Source organism: Nycticebus coucang, chromosome 10, assembly GCF_027406575.1.
Source record: "Nycticebus coucang isolate mNycCou1 chromosome 10, mNycCou1.pri, whole genome shotgun sequence".
NCBI lineage: Eukaryota > Metazoa > Chordata > Mammalia > Primates > Lorisidae > Nycticebus > Nycticebus coucang.
The window spans coordinates 82,572,778-82,593,001 of record NC_069789.1 but is presented as its reverse complement, the minus strand read 5'-3'; the positions used below and the strand labels follow the sequence as shown (position 1 = coordinate 82,593,001).

Genomic DNA, 20,224 nt, shown 5'->3' with positions numbered 1-20,224 from the left:
CTCTAGCTCAGGCTGGTCTCCCTGAGCTCAAGCCATCTACCTGCCTTGGCCTCCCAGAGTACGAGGATTATAGGCATGAGCCACCACGCTCAGCCACTCTTTTCTTTTTTAAACATATTTTCCAGTGATTTCTTAGTGGCTAAATAGAGTAGTGCAGCAAGAACACTTAGAAGAATGACTAATTTGGGAGATTGGGGAGAGTAAGGAAAGTCGATAAAGACATCACAGGGGAGAGGGTGTCTTAAAGGATGAATAAGATTTTGCAAGTGGGGAAAAGGGAAGCATTCCATGTAGAGGAAATAGCCCCAGAGGAAGCATGGAAGAAGCATATGTAAAAGTGCTGAGTGCTGGAAAAGTGCTGAGTAGGTTAGGGTCCTAGATCCAGTGGGGGAAGAATGGCAAGAGGTGAGACTATGACATTTATTGGCATTTATTCATTCATCCAAAAAACTTTACCTGTCTGCTGTGTAACAAATCCATGCTGAGAACAAAGAATTGGATAAAATATGGTTCCTGCCATTATGGAGTTTATAATCTGGGAAGACTTAACATAAATACTAATGATGGTTCAAATTATGATTGTTTGACTTTATGATGGCTTTGTTAGGGCAGTAAGTGCATTTTTGACTTAGGATATTTACTTTATGATGGGCTTTTTGTGATGTAGCCTCATTGTAAGTTGAGGAACATCTGGATATACTTTATAATTCAGGGTAACAAAGGCAAGCTTGAATACCAAGCATCTGGACTTTAGAGGAGAGGGACGAACAAGGAAGAGAAGGTGAAAGGGGATGTCCCATGAAGCAGAATCATTATCAATGCCTTTGATTCTTAGGGTCCCTATAACAGAGGTCCTCCTTCCCTCTAGACATGATTCATAGCCTTCTAGCCCAGTTCTGCATGTGGGTGCTTCCAGGGCTTCAGTGACAGGCTCCGTTAATGCTGGTGATTGCCACTTGACTGGTCAGCTGCCTGGAATCCTGCCTTCTTCTCACCTCTCTTAATACCTTTTGCCAACTTGTCTTGGTAAGAATTAAAGGTACCTACTGTGGCCATGGATGAGATTTCTGGGCTTGCTGCCTGTGGGGCCCATGAGGTGCCTGGCAGGCAATTCTTGCTCTCCTCCCCTCCTTGAATTCTAAATCAACTAAATGTAAACAATCAATGGGGTAATTAATCATGTAAGGGTCTGGGACATCTTACCTCTGTTATATGAAAGTCTTACTCAAACTTGTTATTTAGCTTTGCACACATTATGCTTGTTTCCTCAGCTAGAATGTAAATTCCCAGGAACCAGGCCTTCTCAGCTCCGTATACCACCAACACCTCCTGTCCATCCCCACCAGCCCCACCACTCCTATCAACATCCAGGAGCAGAAACTGTGGCAATGATTGACTAACCAGAACCATCCTAGTGACTATATTTGACTAAGGGTCAAATTTGGCAACCTCCCAACTAGATATAACTCCCTAAGGGATGGCAGGTTGAACAGTGAATGCCTGGAACATGGAAGATTTAATAAATGGCCAATACACAGATGAATAAAAGACATTTCAACATATTCGATATTAAATTTAGGTAAGTACCTTTACATCTTGGGCAATGCTCTTCCTCTCTAGAAGGATTTCAGTGAGGGATCGATGTGCTAAGAGACGCTTCATGGTGGTTTGCACGAGGAATTGAACAGCTTTGGTCACATGAGCAAGGCTGCTTAGAAGGAGAGAGGCATTTTCCATGCGGTAGTAGCAAACAGCATCTATCTCCATTATAAACATGTCTTTGGTCACAACCTAGGCAGAAAAAAAGTTTGAATGACAGTCTTAATTCTTGGGCTCCTTTCCCAGTGAGGATAGAGGATATTCAAAGATAATTTTCTTAGCCTATGATTATAGCAAGGAAAAAAGAAGAATAGCTGACTTGTGCTTTATTCAAAATACACGTTTTTTTGTTTGTTTGTTTTTAAGACATGGTCTCACTGTTGCCTGGTCTGTAGTACAATGGTGTCATCATAGCTCACAATACCTTCAAAACTCCTGAGCTCAAGTGATCTGCCTGCCTCAGCCTCCTAAGAAGCTAGGATTATAGGCATGCACCACTATGTCTGGATAATTTTTCTATTTTTTGTAGAGACAGGGTCTCGCTATTGCCCAGGCTAGTCTCGACTAGGCTCAAGCGGTCCTTCCACCTTGGCCTCCCAAAGTACTAGGATTACAGGTATAAGCTACCATGCCTGACTTGAAAATTATGGAGTTTTTATTAAATATACTAATGAATTCACAACTTAAAGGAATTCTTTAAATCAGTTTGTATTTTCTTATAGGAATAATTTTCTTTTCCTTTTTTTTTTGAGACAGAGTCTCAAGCTATCACCCTGGGCAGAGTGTTATGGCGTCACAGCTCACAGCAACCTCAAACTCTTGGGCTTAAGCGATTCTCTTGCCTCAGCCTCCCAAGTAACTGGGACTTCCCACCACAACGCCTGGCTACTTTTTTTTTTTTTTTGTCTCAGACAAAGTCTCACTATGTTGCTCTCGGTAGAGTGCTATGGCATCACAGCTCACAGGAACCTCAAACTCTTGGGCTCAAGCAATTCTCTTGCCTCAGCCTCCCGAGTAGCTGGGACTTATAGGCACCTGCCACAACACCCGGCTATTCTTTGGTTGCAGTTCCCATTATTGTTTAGCAGGCCTGGGCAGGGCTCAAACCCGCCAGCCTTGGTGTATGTGGCTGGCGCACTACTCACTGAGCTACAGGCACTGATCCCTGGCTATTTTTGTTGTTGCTGCAGTTGTCATTGTTTTAGCTGCCCAGGCCAGGTTCAAACCCACCAGCCTTGGGTACGTGGATGGTGCCCTACCCACTGAGCAGCGGGCACTGCCCAGGAATAATTTTTCTTATAGGAAAACATTCAGTTGATTCTGTAACAGGTCTTTCTAAGTTGAATCAGAAGAAATGTGCTAGAAGAGAAGCATATTCTAGGCAACAAGCACTCTCATGTATTGTTGCTGGAGTGTACACTAGGGGCAATTTGGTAATACATATCAAAAGTCCTAAAAAGAAGCATATTCTCAACTTTTTCATTTTCAGATATTTATCATAAGGACATATTTTAGGAATTTAGCTATAAGGATATTATTTACAGTATTGTTTGTTAGGATATAAAATTGGAAAGAATTTAACATCATTAACAGGGAATTAGTTGAATAAATTGTGATACAGTTACACAATGAAATGCTGCATGTCTCTTTAAAATAAAGAAGTAGAAATATAGCTAATATATGAAAAGATGATCATAATTATTGTATATAAAGTCATGTTAAAGGGGTTTATATGGTATGACACATTTGCACATGCACACACGCACCTGTCTGTAACTATAACCACATACATAGAAAAGTCTGAAAGGATATACTCCAAATATCAACAGTTATCTGTAGGTAACAAGATTACTGGTAAAGGTTTTTTCCATGTTATAAATTGTGTTAAAATACATATAACAAAACTTACCATCTTAACCATTTTAAGTGTACAGTTCGGTGATATTAAATACGTTCGTAATATTGTGACATTGTCACCACCATCCATCTTGTAAAACAGAAACTCTGTACCCATTACATAGTAACTCTCCATTTTCTCTTCCCTCAGCCCCTGGCAACCAGCATTCTACTGTCTCTATGATTTTGATTACTAAAATACCTCGTGTATGTGGAATCATACAGTATTTACTTTTTTATGACTGCTTATTTCACTTAGCATCTGTATTGCAACATATGTCAGAATTTCCTTCTTAGGGCTAAATACTATTGCATTGTAGTACATAGGACGTTTTGCTTATCCATTTATCTATTGATAATCACGTGTTGCTTCCACATTTTAGCTGTCATGAATAATGCTCCTGTGAACATCTGCGTACAAATATCTCTCCGAGATAGATTAGGGATAAGTTTTATTTTTTCCTTTTGTTTAATTTTATTATTTAAAGTAACCTTCTCAAAAAACTGTCATTTCTACTTACCAAAAGAAAGAATGAGAAAGAACCTCAGACTAAAAGGGAGAGAGAATTTAGGAAAGACTTAAAAATCTGAATAACTGATAGACAAATGTGAATATTAGCTCTATTTTTCTTTTTAAAAATATTGTAATGATAAACTGGATATGATAAAATTTACCACCTTATGTATACACTTCTGTAGCATTAAGTACATTCACACTCTTACGCAACCAATCTCCAGAACTCTGTTCATCTTGCAAAACTGAATCCCACTAAACAAGTTCCCCATTTCCCCCTCCCCTTGGAAACCACCATTCTAATTTCTGTCCCCACGAATCTGACGGCTTTAGGTACCTCATATAAGTAGGACTATACAGTATTTTTTTGTGTGTGTGATGGCTAGCTTATTTCACTTAACACAATATCCTCATGGTTCGTTCATATTGTAGAATGTATCAGAATTTTCTTACTTTTTAGTGTCAGTGGATACTTGGGTTGCTTCTGTCTTTTGGCTGTTGTGAATAAAGCTGTTACGAGCATAGGTATACAAATATTTCTTCAAGATCTTTCAATTCTTTTAGGGATGTATATAGAAATGGAATTGCTGGCCATATAGTCATGCTATTGTTAACTTTTTGAGGAGCTGCTATACGGTTTTCTATAGTGGCTGCACAATTTTACATTCCCATCAACAGTGCACAAGGATTCCAGTTTCTCTATAACCTCTTCAAAACTTATTTTTTTTTATAGTAACCATCTTAATGGGTATGAAGTGGTATCTTATGGTGATTTTCATCTGCATTTTCCAGTAATTAGTGATGGTTAACTCTCTTATATGTTTATTGTCCATTTCTATCTTCATCTTCTTTGTATGCCATCTTTGGAGAAATGCCTTTTGAAGTCTGTATGAGTCAGGGTTCTCCAGACAAACAGAACAGAATGTGTGTCTGTATGCACATATATTTATATGTATACATATGGCACACATATACACACATATGTATATGTATATGTGGAAGGGGAGAGAGTAGGGGGGGAAAGAGAGAGACTGATTTTAAGGAATTGGCTCATGTTATTGTGACAGCTGGTAAGTCCAGAATCTTCAGGCTGATGCTATGGAAGGGTTGATGTTGTCTACCAGCAGAATTCCCTCCTCCTCAAGGGGAAATCAGTCTTCTTTTTGAGGCTTTGAACTGATTGGATAAGGCCCACCCACATTATAGACCTTTATTCAGGGTCTATAGATTTAAATATTAATCTCGTCTTAAAAAATACCTTCACAATAACATCCAAATATAGGTCAAATGATGATGGTCTAGCCAATTTGACACATACGAGTAACCATCGCAATGTCCTCTGATTTTTAGTCATTGAGATGTGTGAGTTCTACATATATCCTGGATATTAACCCCTTATGAGATATATGATTTGCAAATATTATTTTCTCAGATTCCATGGGTTGCTTTTTCACTCTGTAGATTGTGTCCTTTGATGCACAAAGGTTTTAAAATCTGATGTAGTCCATATCTCTACTTTTCTTTCTTACTCTGAGCATAAATAGTCATTTTTTCCTGGGCCAGAGTTGGTAGATAGGCCATGGAAAATATAGAGAGAAAGCAAAAGCCACCCATTAGCTTACCTCATGAAAGGGTATCTCCAAAGTTTGGAGACGGAGGTCAACCTTGTGGTAGGTATCCAGGCAGGGCAAAAAAAAGAAAAGACCTAGAAGAAGTGGGTGGGGAAGTGACAGGTGAATAGCTAGCATGGAGATGTTTGGGGTTTATTTTTCAGGGTAAGGTTGCATACTGCATTGCTTTTCTTGGCCTCCAACTACACACAGACCATTGGGCAACCCCACCTCCACTCTTACAAGGTCTTTTTTGTAGCTAAGGTTAACCATATAATGTGTTGCTTAATCTGAGATACTTTTGAGGGTAAAGGAGGGTACTATTACAACTTAATCCAGAACAACAAATGTAAAAGGGATTATCCTTAGCAGACCAAGCTGTGTGGTCACTTTATTGATTTATTTATTTTTTGTTTTTTGAGACAAAGTCTCACTCTTTCACCCTGGGTAGAGTGTTGTGGTGTCATAGCTCACAACAACCTCAAACTCTTGGGCTCAAGTGATCCTCTTGCCTTAGCAACCCAAATAGCTGGAGTGCCAGGATAATTCTTCTATTTCAGTCTTGTTCAGGATGGTCTAGAACTCAAGAGCTCAACCAATCCACCCTGCTCAGCCTCCCAGAGTGCTAGGATTACAGGTGTGAGCCACTGTGCCCAGCCCTGTGTGGTCACTTGAGTCATGGTGTTGAGCCCTCCAGATCTTAGTTATGTCTGTCCCTTCTCTAGGAGTTCTCTGAGTGTCCTATATACTATTATTAGTGTCTGAGCTAGCACTTTTTAGGTCCTCTTTAAAATTGCTTTTGAATTCATGAGTATATATATATATATATATATATATATATATATATATATATAGGTGTCAAATATTAGAGCCAGCAACTTCTGTGTGGTATTTCTTAAAATGTAAACCCCACTTTATGACGAGCCTGGGCAACACAGTGAGAACTCCATCTATATAAAAAACTAAGCTGGCCATGGTGGTACATGCCTGTAAGTCCCAGCTACTCAAGAGGCTGAGGCAGGAGGATCTCTTGAGCTCAGGAGTTTGAGGCTACAGTAAGCTATGATCAGGCCACAGCACTACAGCCTAGGTGATAGAGCAAGATCTCATCTCTTAAGGAAAAAAATGAACTCCAGAATTAATCAGAATAGCAATATCATGATGGCCTTCTGGTTGGCTCGTTAGTCCTTACCCACCCAATGTGTCTTGGTTGCTGAGGAGAGCCCATTGGTTGCTATGGGCTCCTATAAGAGCCAAAGCTTTGTTGGAAGAAGCAGTGCCTTACAGAGCCCAGGATCTATCTAAGGAGCAGCCCAGCTATTAGCCTTTCTTGGCCCCAATCAAGAAGGTTCCAAAAACCAGGGCCAGAACAAGATTCCCATGTCTCAGGAACTACAGAGTCTTGTTCTACTTTTTTTTTTTTTATTAAGTCATATACACATAGATCATGTATACATTAGTGCATTTGTACTAATGTACAATGTGCTGATTTTATATACAATTTGGAAAACTTAGATCAAATTAGTTAATATAGGGTTTCATCTCATTTATTTAATTATTGTGTTAAGACAATTCTGTTCTGCACTTCATAGATTTGACATGTTGTATGGACCCACCTATTGGTTCCAAATATTCATACTCTTGATTTATGTTTCTTAGCGTGGTCTCTTTTATCTACCGGGTTCTACAGGCCCAGCTTTGGAACTTAGACCTTCTCTAATATATATGCACAGTGGGACTTTGCTCCTTTTCATAACTTACTGACTGGCTTGGATCTCCAAACTACAACTACTAGACTTTTCAGACTAACCATACTACTCTCTGTGCCCCATTAACAGCTTAGACTTCTGGACAGCAACTCCACTAGGTTTTAAGGTCCTGGAGTCGCCTTATTTCTGCCTATGCCTTATTCCTCCATATTCATATCTCTGATCATACAGTGTCTGAAACATAAGAAGTGCTCAGTCTATGTTTCTTAAACCCCGCCAATTAAAGACCAAGTTGTTACTTAGATGCTGAACTTTGCCTATCTCCCATGATTTGGTCTGACTCCTTGGTTTCTGAAGTAGCTCAGCTTTTCTCTCAGTATTCACAGGACTCTGATCATACACACATTTATTCAAACCAGTCCCCAGCCACGAGTCCTAAACTGACTTGCTATTCCAGCCAGCCTGGCCCTAGCATTTGGGCTCTCATTCTTTCTCTTGGCCTCCTGTGACCTGGGAGTAATGCTCTCTGAAGAATCTCTTAATAACCTGTATTACAAGTAACACATTGGAAAATGCAGATATCATGAATCAAGTCACCTCATGTAATCTGAGGTCTAGATAACAAATATGTATGGATTGAAGAAACTGGCAAGTCAGGAGGTGGTGTGTTAAAAAATAAAAAAGGTGTTTCTTACCAGGGCCTTTGGCTCTTCCAGGAAGCAGATGTCCCAGTCGGAATATAATTACTCTTTCATACTCCTGTACAACCTGAAGAGAAATTTAAAACTTTTAAATTACTCCGAGAAAGAAAAAGTCTTCAAAAGGCTTTGGTACAAAGGCTTAGTTTTAAGAACTAAGAAAAAATTTCTATTAATACTTAAAGTTCCAAAATCTACACTTAGTAAAAGTAGAATCTGAGAAACCATTAAAAATATAGTGGTCATGCTTGAGCCCACGGATGGAATTTTGATTAAAGACTCACAATTATCTAAAAACTAATGCTTACACCATGTCCAACTTTCCCCAAATCAAAGAAATCTCATCAGGGCAGGTTTAATCTTGTATTTTGCTATGACTTCTTATTTGTGTGTGTGTGTATAATATATGTAAGTGCATGTGTGTAGGTAGTATGTGTATATAACAGAAAGAGGGAACATATTTTAACAGTCATATGCCAAAGGTGGGGGCAGTCAGGCACAGTTTGTTTTCCCATTTCTTTGACTGCCCCCCAGTGATTTGTGACTATTTAATACCACTTGTAATATTTTACTTATTAATTATTTCAAACTGAAGTGTTTTCTCAGGCTGCTTAAAAATCACTCTATTGGATTTTAATTTGTCAGTTCTCATTGGTGATAGATCTAGAAAAACTGGGTGTGCACTGAAAATGTGTAGAGGTATTTTTAAGTGACAAAAACGAAGATTCTGTGTAGAAAAGTCTATCTATTAGAAGAGAAATAGGAAAATTCCTGCACACAACTTTAAAAATAAACCCTTCTTTCTGGCCCCAAACCTGAGTTCTACTGCTTGTTTATCATTAACTTTGCTGGTCTGTTTATATATATATCTTATTGCACCCGACTATGAACTCCTTAATGGTATGGAATTAATTATTTCTTCTCAATACCTGATACATAGTAAGTATTCAATACTGAATCAAGGAAGGAATTAGTTGTGACTGTAGACAATCCATTTTCCTTTCTTAGCCTTCCTATACTTTAAAAAGCTTACTTGAATAATAACTAGCCAAATATAAAAATGTAATAGAGACCAGAGTAAAGGCATTTCAAGTATGTTTCTTTTTTTTTTTTTTTTGGTTTTTGGCCGGGGCTAGGTTTGAACCTGCCACCTCTGGCATATGGGAGCGGCGCCCTACTCCTTGAGCCACAGGCACCACCCTCAAGTATGTTTCTTAAGGTAACAGGTTCCTCAAGTCCCTTGAGGTTAGGAACCATGTCTTGTTTGTGCCAGAACATTACCTTGCTTGTTGAAACAAGAACAAATGACTGGGTTTGGTTCCCAGAGTATGCCCAGCAATTCCCAACTGCTTGGTTTCCCAGCATTACTTGTTTCTTTTCTTCTTTTATTGGGAGAAACAAATTCTTCCCAGCCATAAAGGAGAGTCTTATTCCTTCAAGACCTTGCTCAAATTAACTGCTTGGTTCTGCTTTTCTTTCTTTTACCTAATTGGCTTCTTAGGGTTTACCATGTTAGAGCCTCTCCACCAAATCAAATACTAAATCAGTATTGGGTATTTTTTGTTTGTTTGTTTGTTTTTTTAAGACAGAATCTCACTATGTCACCCTCAGTACAGTTCCATAGCCTCACAGCTCACAGCAACCTCAAACTCTTGGGCTTAAGTGATTCTCTTGCCTCAGCCTCCCAAGTAGTTGAGACCACAGGTGCCCACCACAATGCCCAGCTATTTTTTTGTTGTAGTTGTCATTGTTGTTTGGGAGGCCCAGGCCGGGTTTGAACCTGCCAGCCCCAGTGTACGTGGCCAGCATTCTAGCAGCTGAGCTACAGGCACCAAGCCCAGTGTTGAATCTTGTGGCAGTCATGCAGATGCTCAGACAACCCTTCAGGAAGAGCCTGCTGCCAACTATACACTGTCTATAGGAGGCATACTTTATATTCAAAGATACGAATAGATTGAAAGTAAAAGATGGAGAAAGATATCACACAAACAGTAACTAAAGGGAAGAAAGAGCGGATATACTAGTAGATATAAAGGCACAATGGACTTTAAAACAACAAGCAAACATATTACTAGCAATCAAGAGGGATGCTGTATAATGATAACAGTTGATTAGGGAAGTATAACAATTACGAATACATATGTACCTGAAAACTGGGCTCCAAAATACAAGAAACAAAAACCAAAAGAACTGAAGGTAAAAACAGACAATTCAGTAATAATAATTGGAAACTATACACCACTTTCAACGATGGAAGGAACAACTAAACAGATCAACAAAAAACAGAATACTTGATCTACACTATTAACAAATAGAACTAACAAACATCCATATATAATTCCAACCAAAACAGTAGGATACACATTCTTCTCAAGCATACATGAACCATCATTAGGAAAGATTGTATATTAGGCCAGAAAACAAACTTTGACAGATTTAAAAGGACTGAAATCATGTAAAGTATGTCTTTGATAATAATGACATTAAGTTAGAAATAAATAAGAAAATCTAATAAATTCACATGTATGTGGAAAGTAAACAACACAGTCTAACCAATGGGTTAAAGAAGTAATTAGAAAGAAAATGAGTAAATACTTTGAGCTGAAAGAAAACAAAAACACAAGATACCAAAATGCATGGGATACAACTAAAGTGCACTTAGAGGAACTATCTCAAAATACTACCCTAATCTTCCAGCTTAAAACACTAAAAAGAGCAAACTAAATCTAAAGTAAATAGAAAGAAAAAAATAATATAGACCAGTGTGGAAATAAATGCAATGGAAAATAGAAAAACAATAGAGAAAATAAATAGAACCAAAGTTGATTCTCTGAAAAGATCGGCAAAATTGACAAATATTTAGCTGGTCTGATGAAGTAAAAAGAGAAGACTCAATATTACCAAAATTAGGAATGAAAGGGTATCATTCCTACTATCTTTACAAAGATAAAAAAGACTAGAAGAAAAAACACTATGACCCACTGAATGCCAACAGATTAGATGTCTTAGATTAAATGGACAAATTCCTATAGAGACATAAACTAGCAAAACTAATTCTGGAAGAAAAAGAAAACCTGAAAAGACCTGTAAGTAAAAGATTGAATTAATAGTTTTAAAACTAACTATAATGTGGAGAAAAAAAGAACCCTTTTCCACTGTTGGTGGGAATATAAACTAACACAGCCATTATAGAAAACAGTATGGAGGTTCCTTAGAAAATCAAAAATATAACTACCACATGATGCAGTAATCCTACTTCTGAATATATATCCAAAAGAAATGAAATGAGTATTTTGAAAAGATACATAGTCCCATATTCACTGCATCATTATTCACAATAGCCAACAAATGGAAATATTCTAAGTGTCCATTAACAACAGACAAATTAATAAAGAAAATGTGATGTGTATATATATGTGTGTGTATATATACACAAACACACACACAATGGAATATGATTTAGTCTCTAAAAAGAAGGAAATCCTGCCATTTCCAACCTAGATGAACCAGGAGGACATTATGTTAAGTTAAATAAGCCAGACATAGAAAGACAAATACTACAGGATCATACTTACATGTGGAATCTGAAAAAGTTGAATTCATTGAAGCAGAAAGAGGAATGGTGACTTGTGGGAGACACTACGAAAGTTTTGAGATACACAAAAATTAAGAAATGTAAACTCATTTTGATCACTGTATTTTCTCAAAATAATTGCCACGACATTCTACGCACTTTTACATTCTTGTAAACCATTTTTGAAAACACTCTTTCCACTCATTTTCTTCAAGTGCTGTAAACTCTTTCTCGTAGGCATGAATGGCTTCTTCAGGCCTGGAGAACCGTCCACACATTTTTTACCGTAGGGAACAGGAAATAATTGCATGGGTCCAGATCAGGACTGTAGGGTGAATAAGTCATAAGTTTAGCCTCTGTGGACTCCAGGAACTGAGTGGTGATGAGGGCTGCGTGGATAGATGCATTGTCATGGTGTAAGGTGGTGCCCCTCAGTCCCACCCTTGGCCTCCATTCTTGAAGCTTCCCAAAAACTTTTGGTAGCATATTGTGTGTACCACTGAGCAGTAACAATACCTCATTCCTCCCGAAGGACAGTTGCAACATGACCACTTTTGGAGAAGCAAGTTGTCACCATTTTCTTTCCAACACTCTGGGGCCGCTTCACTTTTGTTGGTAGATTTTCACCAGGGAAAAAAGTCCACACTGTCAACTGATGTTTATTCTCTGGATCAAACTGGCAAATCTCGGTTTCATTACCATTAATGATGTCAGAAACGCATCTAGACTTGCCACTGTCGCATGTGACCAGCCCTTCTTCACACAATTCAACATAGATGCACTTTTGCTCAGCTGTCAAAGTGGGAGGTGCCCATTGGGATTAAACTTGCCCAACTCAAAGGTAATCGTGTAGGATTTGGACACTGCTAGCAATTCAATCTGTAGTGCCTCTTCAATGTCCTAAAATGTCACTCAATTGTTTTTGCACACTGTTTTTCCACAGCGGTGATGTTTTCCTCAGTCACTGAGATCACCGGATACCCACTCTCTCCTCATCTTTCAATGACATTCAGTCTCTTCTAAATTCTTTAAACCACTGAAAAAATGTCATTTGGGAAGGCGTAAGGTCCCTGGAAGCCTGCTGCAAACACTCAAGGCTTTGAGACTCCTTTAACCCACTTTTTTTTTTTTTTTTTGAGACAGTCTCAAGCTGTCGCCCTGGGTAGAGTGTCCTGCCATCACAGCTCACAGCAACCTCCAATTCCTGGGCTCAAGCGATTCTCCTGCCTCTGCCTCCCAAGTAGCTGGGACTATAGGCGCCCACCACAATGCCTGGCTATTTTGTGGTTGCAGCCGTCATTGTTGTTTGGCGAACATGGGCTGGATTCGAACCCGCCAGCTAAGGTGTATGTGGCTGGCACCTTAGCCGCTTGAGCCACAGGCGCTGAGCCCTTTAACCCACTTTTAAAATCATAGAAAATCATCCCACAAAAGGGATCTCTTCCCACCTCCATAGTTGCCAAAGACTGAATGCCACACACATGCAACTTTTTTTTTTTGCAGTTTTTGGCTGGGGCCGGGTTTGAACTGCTACCTCCAGTATATGGGACCAGCACCCTACTCCTTTGAGCCACACATGCAACTTTAATTTAGCAAGTCAAAACTTGGACAGGTAAATCAGAAACACCACTATGGACTGTATTTCTTGGAAGTAAAATAATGGGCTATAACACAGTCTGTCTCAAAACTTTCATAGTGACCTTTGTGCTAGGGGATGAAGGTGAGGGAAATTAGGAGATGTTGGTCAAAGGGTACAGGTTTAGTTATGTAGGAAAAGTACATTCTGGAGATCTAATTTACAGTATGAAGACTATAGTTAATAATACTGTATCGTATACTTGAAGTTTGTTAAGAGAGTTAGATCTTAAGTATGCTCACCCCACACAATCACACAAATCATACTTACATGAAGTGATAGGCTAATTAGCTTGATTATGATGATCATTTCACAATATATATGCATATCAAAACATCACATTGTATACCTTAAAAAATACATTTATATATATATAAATTTTATTTGTCAAAATACTTCAATAAAGCTGGGGGGGAAATTAAAAATAATTTAAAAAATTGAAAACTTCCCACCAAAGGAGTTCAGAATTCACAGGTGAATTCTGCCAAACATTTAACAAGGAATTAATACCAATTTTTCACAAATTCTCCCAAGATAGAGAACGTAGGGAAATTTTCCCAACATATTAAGTCCAGTGTTACCCTGATACCAAAATAAGACAGAGACATTGCAAGAAATGTACAAACCAATGTCTCTTCTGAATATAGATGCAAAATTCTTCAACAAACTGTTAGCAACCTAAATCAAGTAATATATAATACAGATGACACAGCATGATCCGGTGGGATTTTAACATCCAAAAATCAATGGATATAGTAGACCATAGCAATAGAATGAAGACCAAATACTATGTGATCATCTCAATAGATGTCCATAATGCATGTGACAAAAGTCAGCACCCTTTCATGGAGGAGCTAGAGGAAAAGAGAAGAAAGATGAGGAGTAGTGGGGAGGGGAAGAAGGGGAAGAGTCATTGCCTGTCATAAGGAGTTCAACCCAAAATAGCCCCAGCATCTGTAGGCTCTTATCAAGGTCATGTTCTTCCTTGGCAGCTCCAGACAATGACTAAAAATGTCAGGGTACTAGGGCCTTGCCATTTCTGCCCCCCATAGGACTCCTACTTTGCTCTGGAGTTCCCTTTTGGGCTGGCCAAGACTTTCTGAGAGCTGAACTACAGTTTAAGGCTCTTTCTGCTCAATATTTCCTCCCTTTTCCCACCTCACAAGTGTCAGATCTGCCTCACCGTCTGAAGGCTTCCCCTGCCTACTCTCGTTCTTTCTCTCCTTAATCTTTCATAGGCAATGCATCCCAATAAATCCCTCTCTCTTCTACTTCCATCTTGGTGTGTGCTTTCCAAACTGATACAGGCTTTCACTCACTTCAGGGACAGGCATGTGTCACTACCTCTGGGCCAAAGACAGTCATCACTCATGGTCTAGAGAAGCAGCCAGAGAAGTTCCCTGGAAGTGTGAGAGGAGGATGTCCTGCGCCATTCTGGGTCAGTCTTTTGTCACCAAGTGCAGATGAACTAGATGTAGCCCCTGCCCCGAAGGGCCTCTCAGTTTAATGGGAGAGATAGGATGTCAACAAATATCTTATGTGTGGTGAGTGCTAGAATGAAGTGAAAGCAGAGTAACACAGGAGCACAGGGAAGGGAATGCCAGTCTGGGGGAGTCAAGGAAGGCTTCACTAACTGTGGAGGAAGGTCTTGAAGGAGGAAGAGCTCTCCTGGAAGGTGAGTTAGGGATGTCCATACAGACAGACAGCATGTACCAAAACACGGAGATGGGAGTGGCCATGGTGTGGCCAGTGACAGGCACCAAGTAGTTATCTACTGGGGCCTCACAGAATCTTACCTTTACACAGAACCAGATGGAAAAAGGGAAGGTCATAATGATGAAGAGCAGGGTAGTGAGGACAAGAAGCCACTCACAGGCTCCTAAACCAGAGGTCTTGATGCCTTAAAAAAAAAAAAAAGCAAAAGAATAATTATATTGAAACCACCATATTCATTGACTTGCATTTGTTGGTTCAGTTCGTGGTACTGGGGTCAGAGCAGCTTGGAGATTTTCCTAGAAATATTAGAATGAGCCAGGTTTCAGAGTAGTCAGCATTCCCAGGGCCTGGGATGCTGTCTGTGGGGGTCTATGGAAGGTGGAGCAGGCTCCTGGAAAGCACAGAACATTGGAACAGCACAGAATCTGGGGAGAAGCTCTGGGTTCCCGTTCTGGCTCCACCATTTCATATCCATATGACCTTAAGCAAGGCACGTGACCTTTTCATACCATCAGTTTCATCATCTATACAATGGGGATGCCAGTTTCTCATGACCATCTCATAATAACTGGCTCATGACAGTTATATCTTCTGTCTCTGGCATAAAGATAAAATGACATACACACATAAAACACTAAACCGTGCTTTACATATAACAGGTTTATTTGGTATTTGAAGTGCTTTGAACTATATGTGTCCAGGGGCTCATAGTCTATGAAATAACTTCCCCTTCAGTACCTGCCCTAATATCTGCAATTACTCCATTACAGGCTCTCTCTTCTTTATATTAAGGTTGTGAGCTCCAGTCATTGAAAATCACCTCTATGGGGTAATATTACCATACTAAGGTCTGTGAAAAGATTATAAGGAACTGGGGTGCAGAACTTCTATACTTGAGTGATAAATGACATGGTATCAAGGACAGTCAGCCTCAAGAACACAAGCTTCTTGGGGGCTCATCTTGTTGACACTGTGTCCCCAGGGCTTAGAATAGTGCCTAACACAATGTAGGTGCTCAATAAATCTTTGTTGAATGTAAAAAGACAGTAGAAGTGGTTAGTGAAAGTGACTTAAGTGTAATTGTTATGGAAATCTCAAGAACTTTAATCTCTAATGACTAGAAAAATGAAAATATACTATTTGCTAGTTTAAAAAATCTCAGAGAGGACTAGAGGGTGACTAATGATTAGGAAATGGTAAAAAGCCTATTTTTAAAGGATGAGAAGGAAAAAAATAATTAATTGGTAAGCCTAAAAAATTGATTTTCCTATTTGGAAAGGTCATCACCAAATTGATACGCAGATCATTTGAAGAGGACAAATATGTAAACGGCATTGGCACAAAAAGCAAAATCACCACTAAATGCCATCGTATGGCAGTTCCCAAAGGCTGTCCCACAAAGGAAAAGGTTCCCGAGAATCTCTGCAGTAAAGTAGCATTCTTAACCTTCTTCAGTGTTTTTGAAACATTTGGCCAGGTAGTATTTTCTCCAAAGAACACTCATTGACATTCTATGGAACTTATTCTCATGGAAACTACTTTGGGAAATGCTGCTCTACCAACATCCTATTAATTTTTATAATCTGCAAGATACTAACAGTATCACTGCCATTTTATTTTTTTTATTTATTTTTTTTGTAAGAAATCATATTTATTTCACATGGAATCCCCAGCAGATCTGAATTAGTATTTCTAAAGTCAAAGACAATTTATCTGTTCTTTCTCATTCTTTTAAGCAAATATTAGACAAGCTATATTATGCTAGAAGAGAATTAGTAGACAAATACGTAAGAAATCACTTTGGCATTGCCATTTTAATTAGTTAACGAATGTATTTCTGTTACCAGTGGCAGCTGTGGCAAGTAAAACTAAATGTACATACATACAAAATTACATTTTATAAGTGAAGAAAGGCCTCAAAAGGGATGTCGATAGAAAACCAATTTCTAAGATGGGTCGCGGAGGCGCACACCTATAATCCTAGCACTCTGGGAGGCTGAGGCAAGCGAATCACTTGAGCTCATGAGTTTGAGATCAGCCTGAGCAAGAGCTATACCCTGGTCTCTGAGAATAGCCAGGCTTTGTGGTGCACCTATAGTCCCAGCTACTTGGGAGGTTGAGACAAGAGGATCGCTTGAGCTCAGGAGTTTGAGGTTGCTGTGAGCAATAACGCCATGGCACTCAACCCGAGGGTGACTTTGGGGTTAGTCTTTGTCTGAAAAAAAAATTTTTTTCACACTTAAGTCGTTTTCACTATCCACTTCTACTTTCTTCCTACATTGATTTCTATACTCAAACCTAACTCTTTACCCACAAAATATTATTCTCTTGGAATAAGCTCCTTTAATACCCAATTTGTTTGGTTTAAGTGAATAGTGAAACATTAAAAGGTGAAGCAGAAAGAGCCATTAGACATAGTCCAAGAATGTCCCAAATTTTAGAAAGGTGATGCCGGCTTAAGTAGCCTTGCTTATGGGGGTGTGGTGCTAAGGGAGAGAAAGGAGGCACCATTCTTGGGGAACCAGGAAAACCTCCCTGATGCAAAGGCTGCCTCGTCCTTGGTGGGACTGCTCACCCATTGTTGAGGTCTCTTGCTGTAGTTACATTACAGCTGGAGATACTGAGGCCCACGAAGGTTCCCAAGAGCACAGATAGTCGGTAGCTGGGACCACAACCAGAAATCTAGGGCAGCACCATGCAAAGGAGGGCATTTTAATCAGACTGTCTCACTCTGGAATTCTGGCTTTCCACTTCCCAGATATAGGACTGGGAAAGTTACTTAACTTCTCAGAGCCTGTTTCAACCTCTGTAATGAGATTAGATAACTCAGTACAACACCCAGTGTACACCTAGGAGGGATTCCATAAATGGTTCCCTTTCTTGCCAACCCTGCCACCGTGAACTGCCACACAACAGCTATAAGCCCTCTGACTTCAATATTGCATTGAACACAACTCTTTAACAACTAGAAGTTTCTCACTGATGAAAGGGCATCAGTTGGGCAAAACAGCACTAATATAGTCTGTTTAAACTACATCCCAACTGTAGAAATCTAATTGTAGCTTTCAGTAATCCAGCATGTACTGCATTACCGGTAACCAGGAAATGTCAAAACTTTGTAGTTAGGACAAATCAATATAACACACTATTTTTATTTACTTTCTTTTAAACATCTGTCATCCTACTACTTAAATCCCATCCATGGCTGGCCCCTGAGACCAAAGCTATTTAGTAATGTTACTTGTACTTCTTCTGATGCACTGTGTTCCTGTAAAGAGGACTGGAGGTAAATTGTTCCTAAGAGTTGCTTCACCTAGAGAAACAAAAGAGACACCCTTCTATGTATTCCTCTTTTTGGCTTGCAAGGATTCTGCTAAAATGGAGCAAGTGTTTTGCTCCAGGCGTAAAAAGTGTTTTGGGTGCCTTTTCTAATTTTATATTCACCACTACCCTCTGAGACAGACAGTTAAGGTCCTTCCTATGATTGCAGGGCTAGCAACTAGTAAAACTGTGATTTAAACTCAGGTAGGCTCTTCTCAGCTTGGTTCTTCTGTATCTGACTTTTTCTTTTTTTACAGAAATAATGATCATCATCTCCAAAGAAGTTTAAAATGCAAATTACACTGAGGGATGAGGAAGAAGGGAAAAGAATAAGCCACACAATTGCCCAGAGCCACCAGCTCATACATGTCTTAAATTAGGCACCCATATGCCCTTCCAGGGCCACAGAAATCAATTTCATGGTTCTTTCACAACGTTGACTGGTCCCCAACCTGGGCCACATTCTCTCAGGGCTGGCCCTCAAGACCAAGGGTATTTAGTGATGTTACTGGTATTGTTCTGCTCTGTAGCAGGTAGCTGGGATCCTAATTCATGCCTTTCACTTCCTGGGAGCCTAGGAGTCCCGCAGCCTGTCTGCTCTGGCTTCGGGGGTTCTCGGGTGAGGCGAGTCACTCCCGCTCATCTGACATCTCTGGGGCGTTTGGAAAGACTGCTGCTCCACTCGGGGCCCGACCTGCCTGCAGCCCTACCTTCCTCCGGCCGCTCGCTCTCGAGCAGCGCCATCACCTCGGTGCCCTCCTCGCCAGAGCGGACTTCATCCACATCCACCACGGTGGCGGCGGGCGCTGGGGGCTCTCCCGGGCTCCCCGCCCGTCCCGAGCCAGTGCGCTCGGGCCTGGCATCCCGGCGCCCGCGGCCCCCGCCGCCCCGCTCGGCTTTCGCCCTCTTGTTCTCCTTGCGGGGGGACCCGCCGCCGCCTCGCCCGTGGGCCTCTCGGGAAGAGCTTCGCGCCCTCCTCTCCATGCTCCGAGCTGCCCGGGCGGACGCGGCTGGGGCCCGGGACCTCGGTCCCCGCAGAGTCGCCGACAGGTCCGCAGAGAAGCGCCGGCGGGACTATAAAGACTGTCGGGTGGGGGCGGGGCGGGGCGGGGCGCGGGAGGTCGCCCCTCCCCCACCTGGCTCTGCTCGGCGGGAACCCGCGCGCCGCCGCCTCCGGAGCTGCCGGCCGCGCCGCCCACCCGGGAGAACTGGGGCGACGCTAACTGGTGCCACTAAGGTTTGAGCTGTAAAGATTCAGTTGCCTGAAATGCCACAGAAGCCCGCAAATCGCAGAAGGGGTGATGGCACTTTGCTTTATGATTTGTAGAAGTGGTCTGGAATAAGTTAAGAGTTTCTAAGTGTAATTAGGGTGACTGTAAGGTAAAATGAGGAATTTCTCTTCACCCCCACCCGTTTCCCCTTTGGAGTCCTTTCAAGGGCGCCCTTCCCCTTTTCCTACTTATTTTTTACTTTCTATCCTGGCCCTACGTTTTTGCTAATGCATTCACTACTCCTGACAGTATTTATTAATACATTTTTAAAGGAGAGAAAGAAAACTTCCTTTGAGATTACTTTTCTCTCTGTTATTATTTATGTTTCTTTGTTTTTATTTGAGAAGGCTGCCAGCAGCCTCATCACCCCCATAAGATAGATATCCCCGGCCACCGACTTGCACCAGAGGGCTGTGTAGGATAAAAGATGAAAGGCCAAAAAAGATGAGAATACCATAACTCTGAAATGATGACAGGCACCATTACTCTTAGATTGGTCGGGATCTGGCTGGAACAGAACAAGATAAGAAGGAATGGACCAAGTACTGTCATGATGAAAGTTAAGGAGCTAACTTTCATCGTGACGGTACATTGTGCTGTGACAAATTGTTTTACTTATGCATTAGTTGCTAGATCTGCATGTTACCTTGTTGTCTAACTGCCCTTTATGTTACCTATTG

General features: G+C 40.6%; 1 protein-coding gene across 3 annotated transcripts in view; it reads right to left on the bottom strand.

The window, feature by feature from the left end:
• Positions 1–19,347, bottom strand: part of NPHS2 (NPHS2 stomatin family member, podocin) — a 216,566-nt gene extending 197,219 nt beyond the window's left edge. For 2 of the 3 annotated variants that reach the window (XR_008382938.1, XM_053604122.1), the window contains exons 1-5: positions 18,984–19,346; positions 15,033–15,136; positions 8,024–8,096; positions 5,632–5,714; positions 1,588–1,791 (exon numbers count right to left, since the gene is read on the bottom strand). Coding sequence is in view for 2 of the 3 variants with exons in the window: in XM_053604122.1 (XP_053460097.1) it covers positions 1,588–1,791; positions 5,632–5,714; positions 8,024–8,096; positions 15,033–15,136; positions 18,984–19,257 (738 nt within the window). In the remaining variant the exon portion in view is untranslated. Of the gene's footprint in view, positions 1–1,587; positions 1,792–5,631; positions 5,715–8,023; positions 8,097–15,032; positions 15,137–18,983 lie in introns of all 3 variants that reach the window. The other variant, XM_053604123.1, reaches the window with a different exon arrangement.
• Positions 19,348–20,224: the final 877 nt, after the last annotated feature.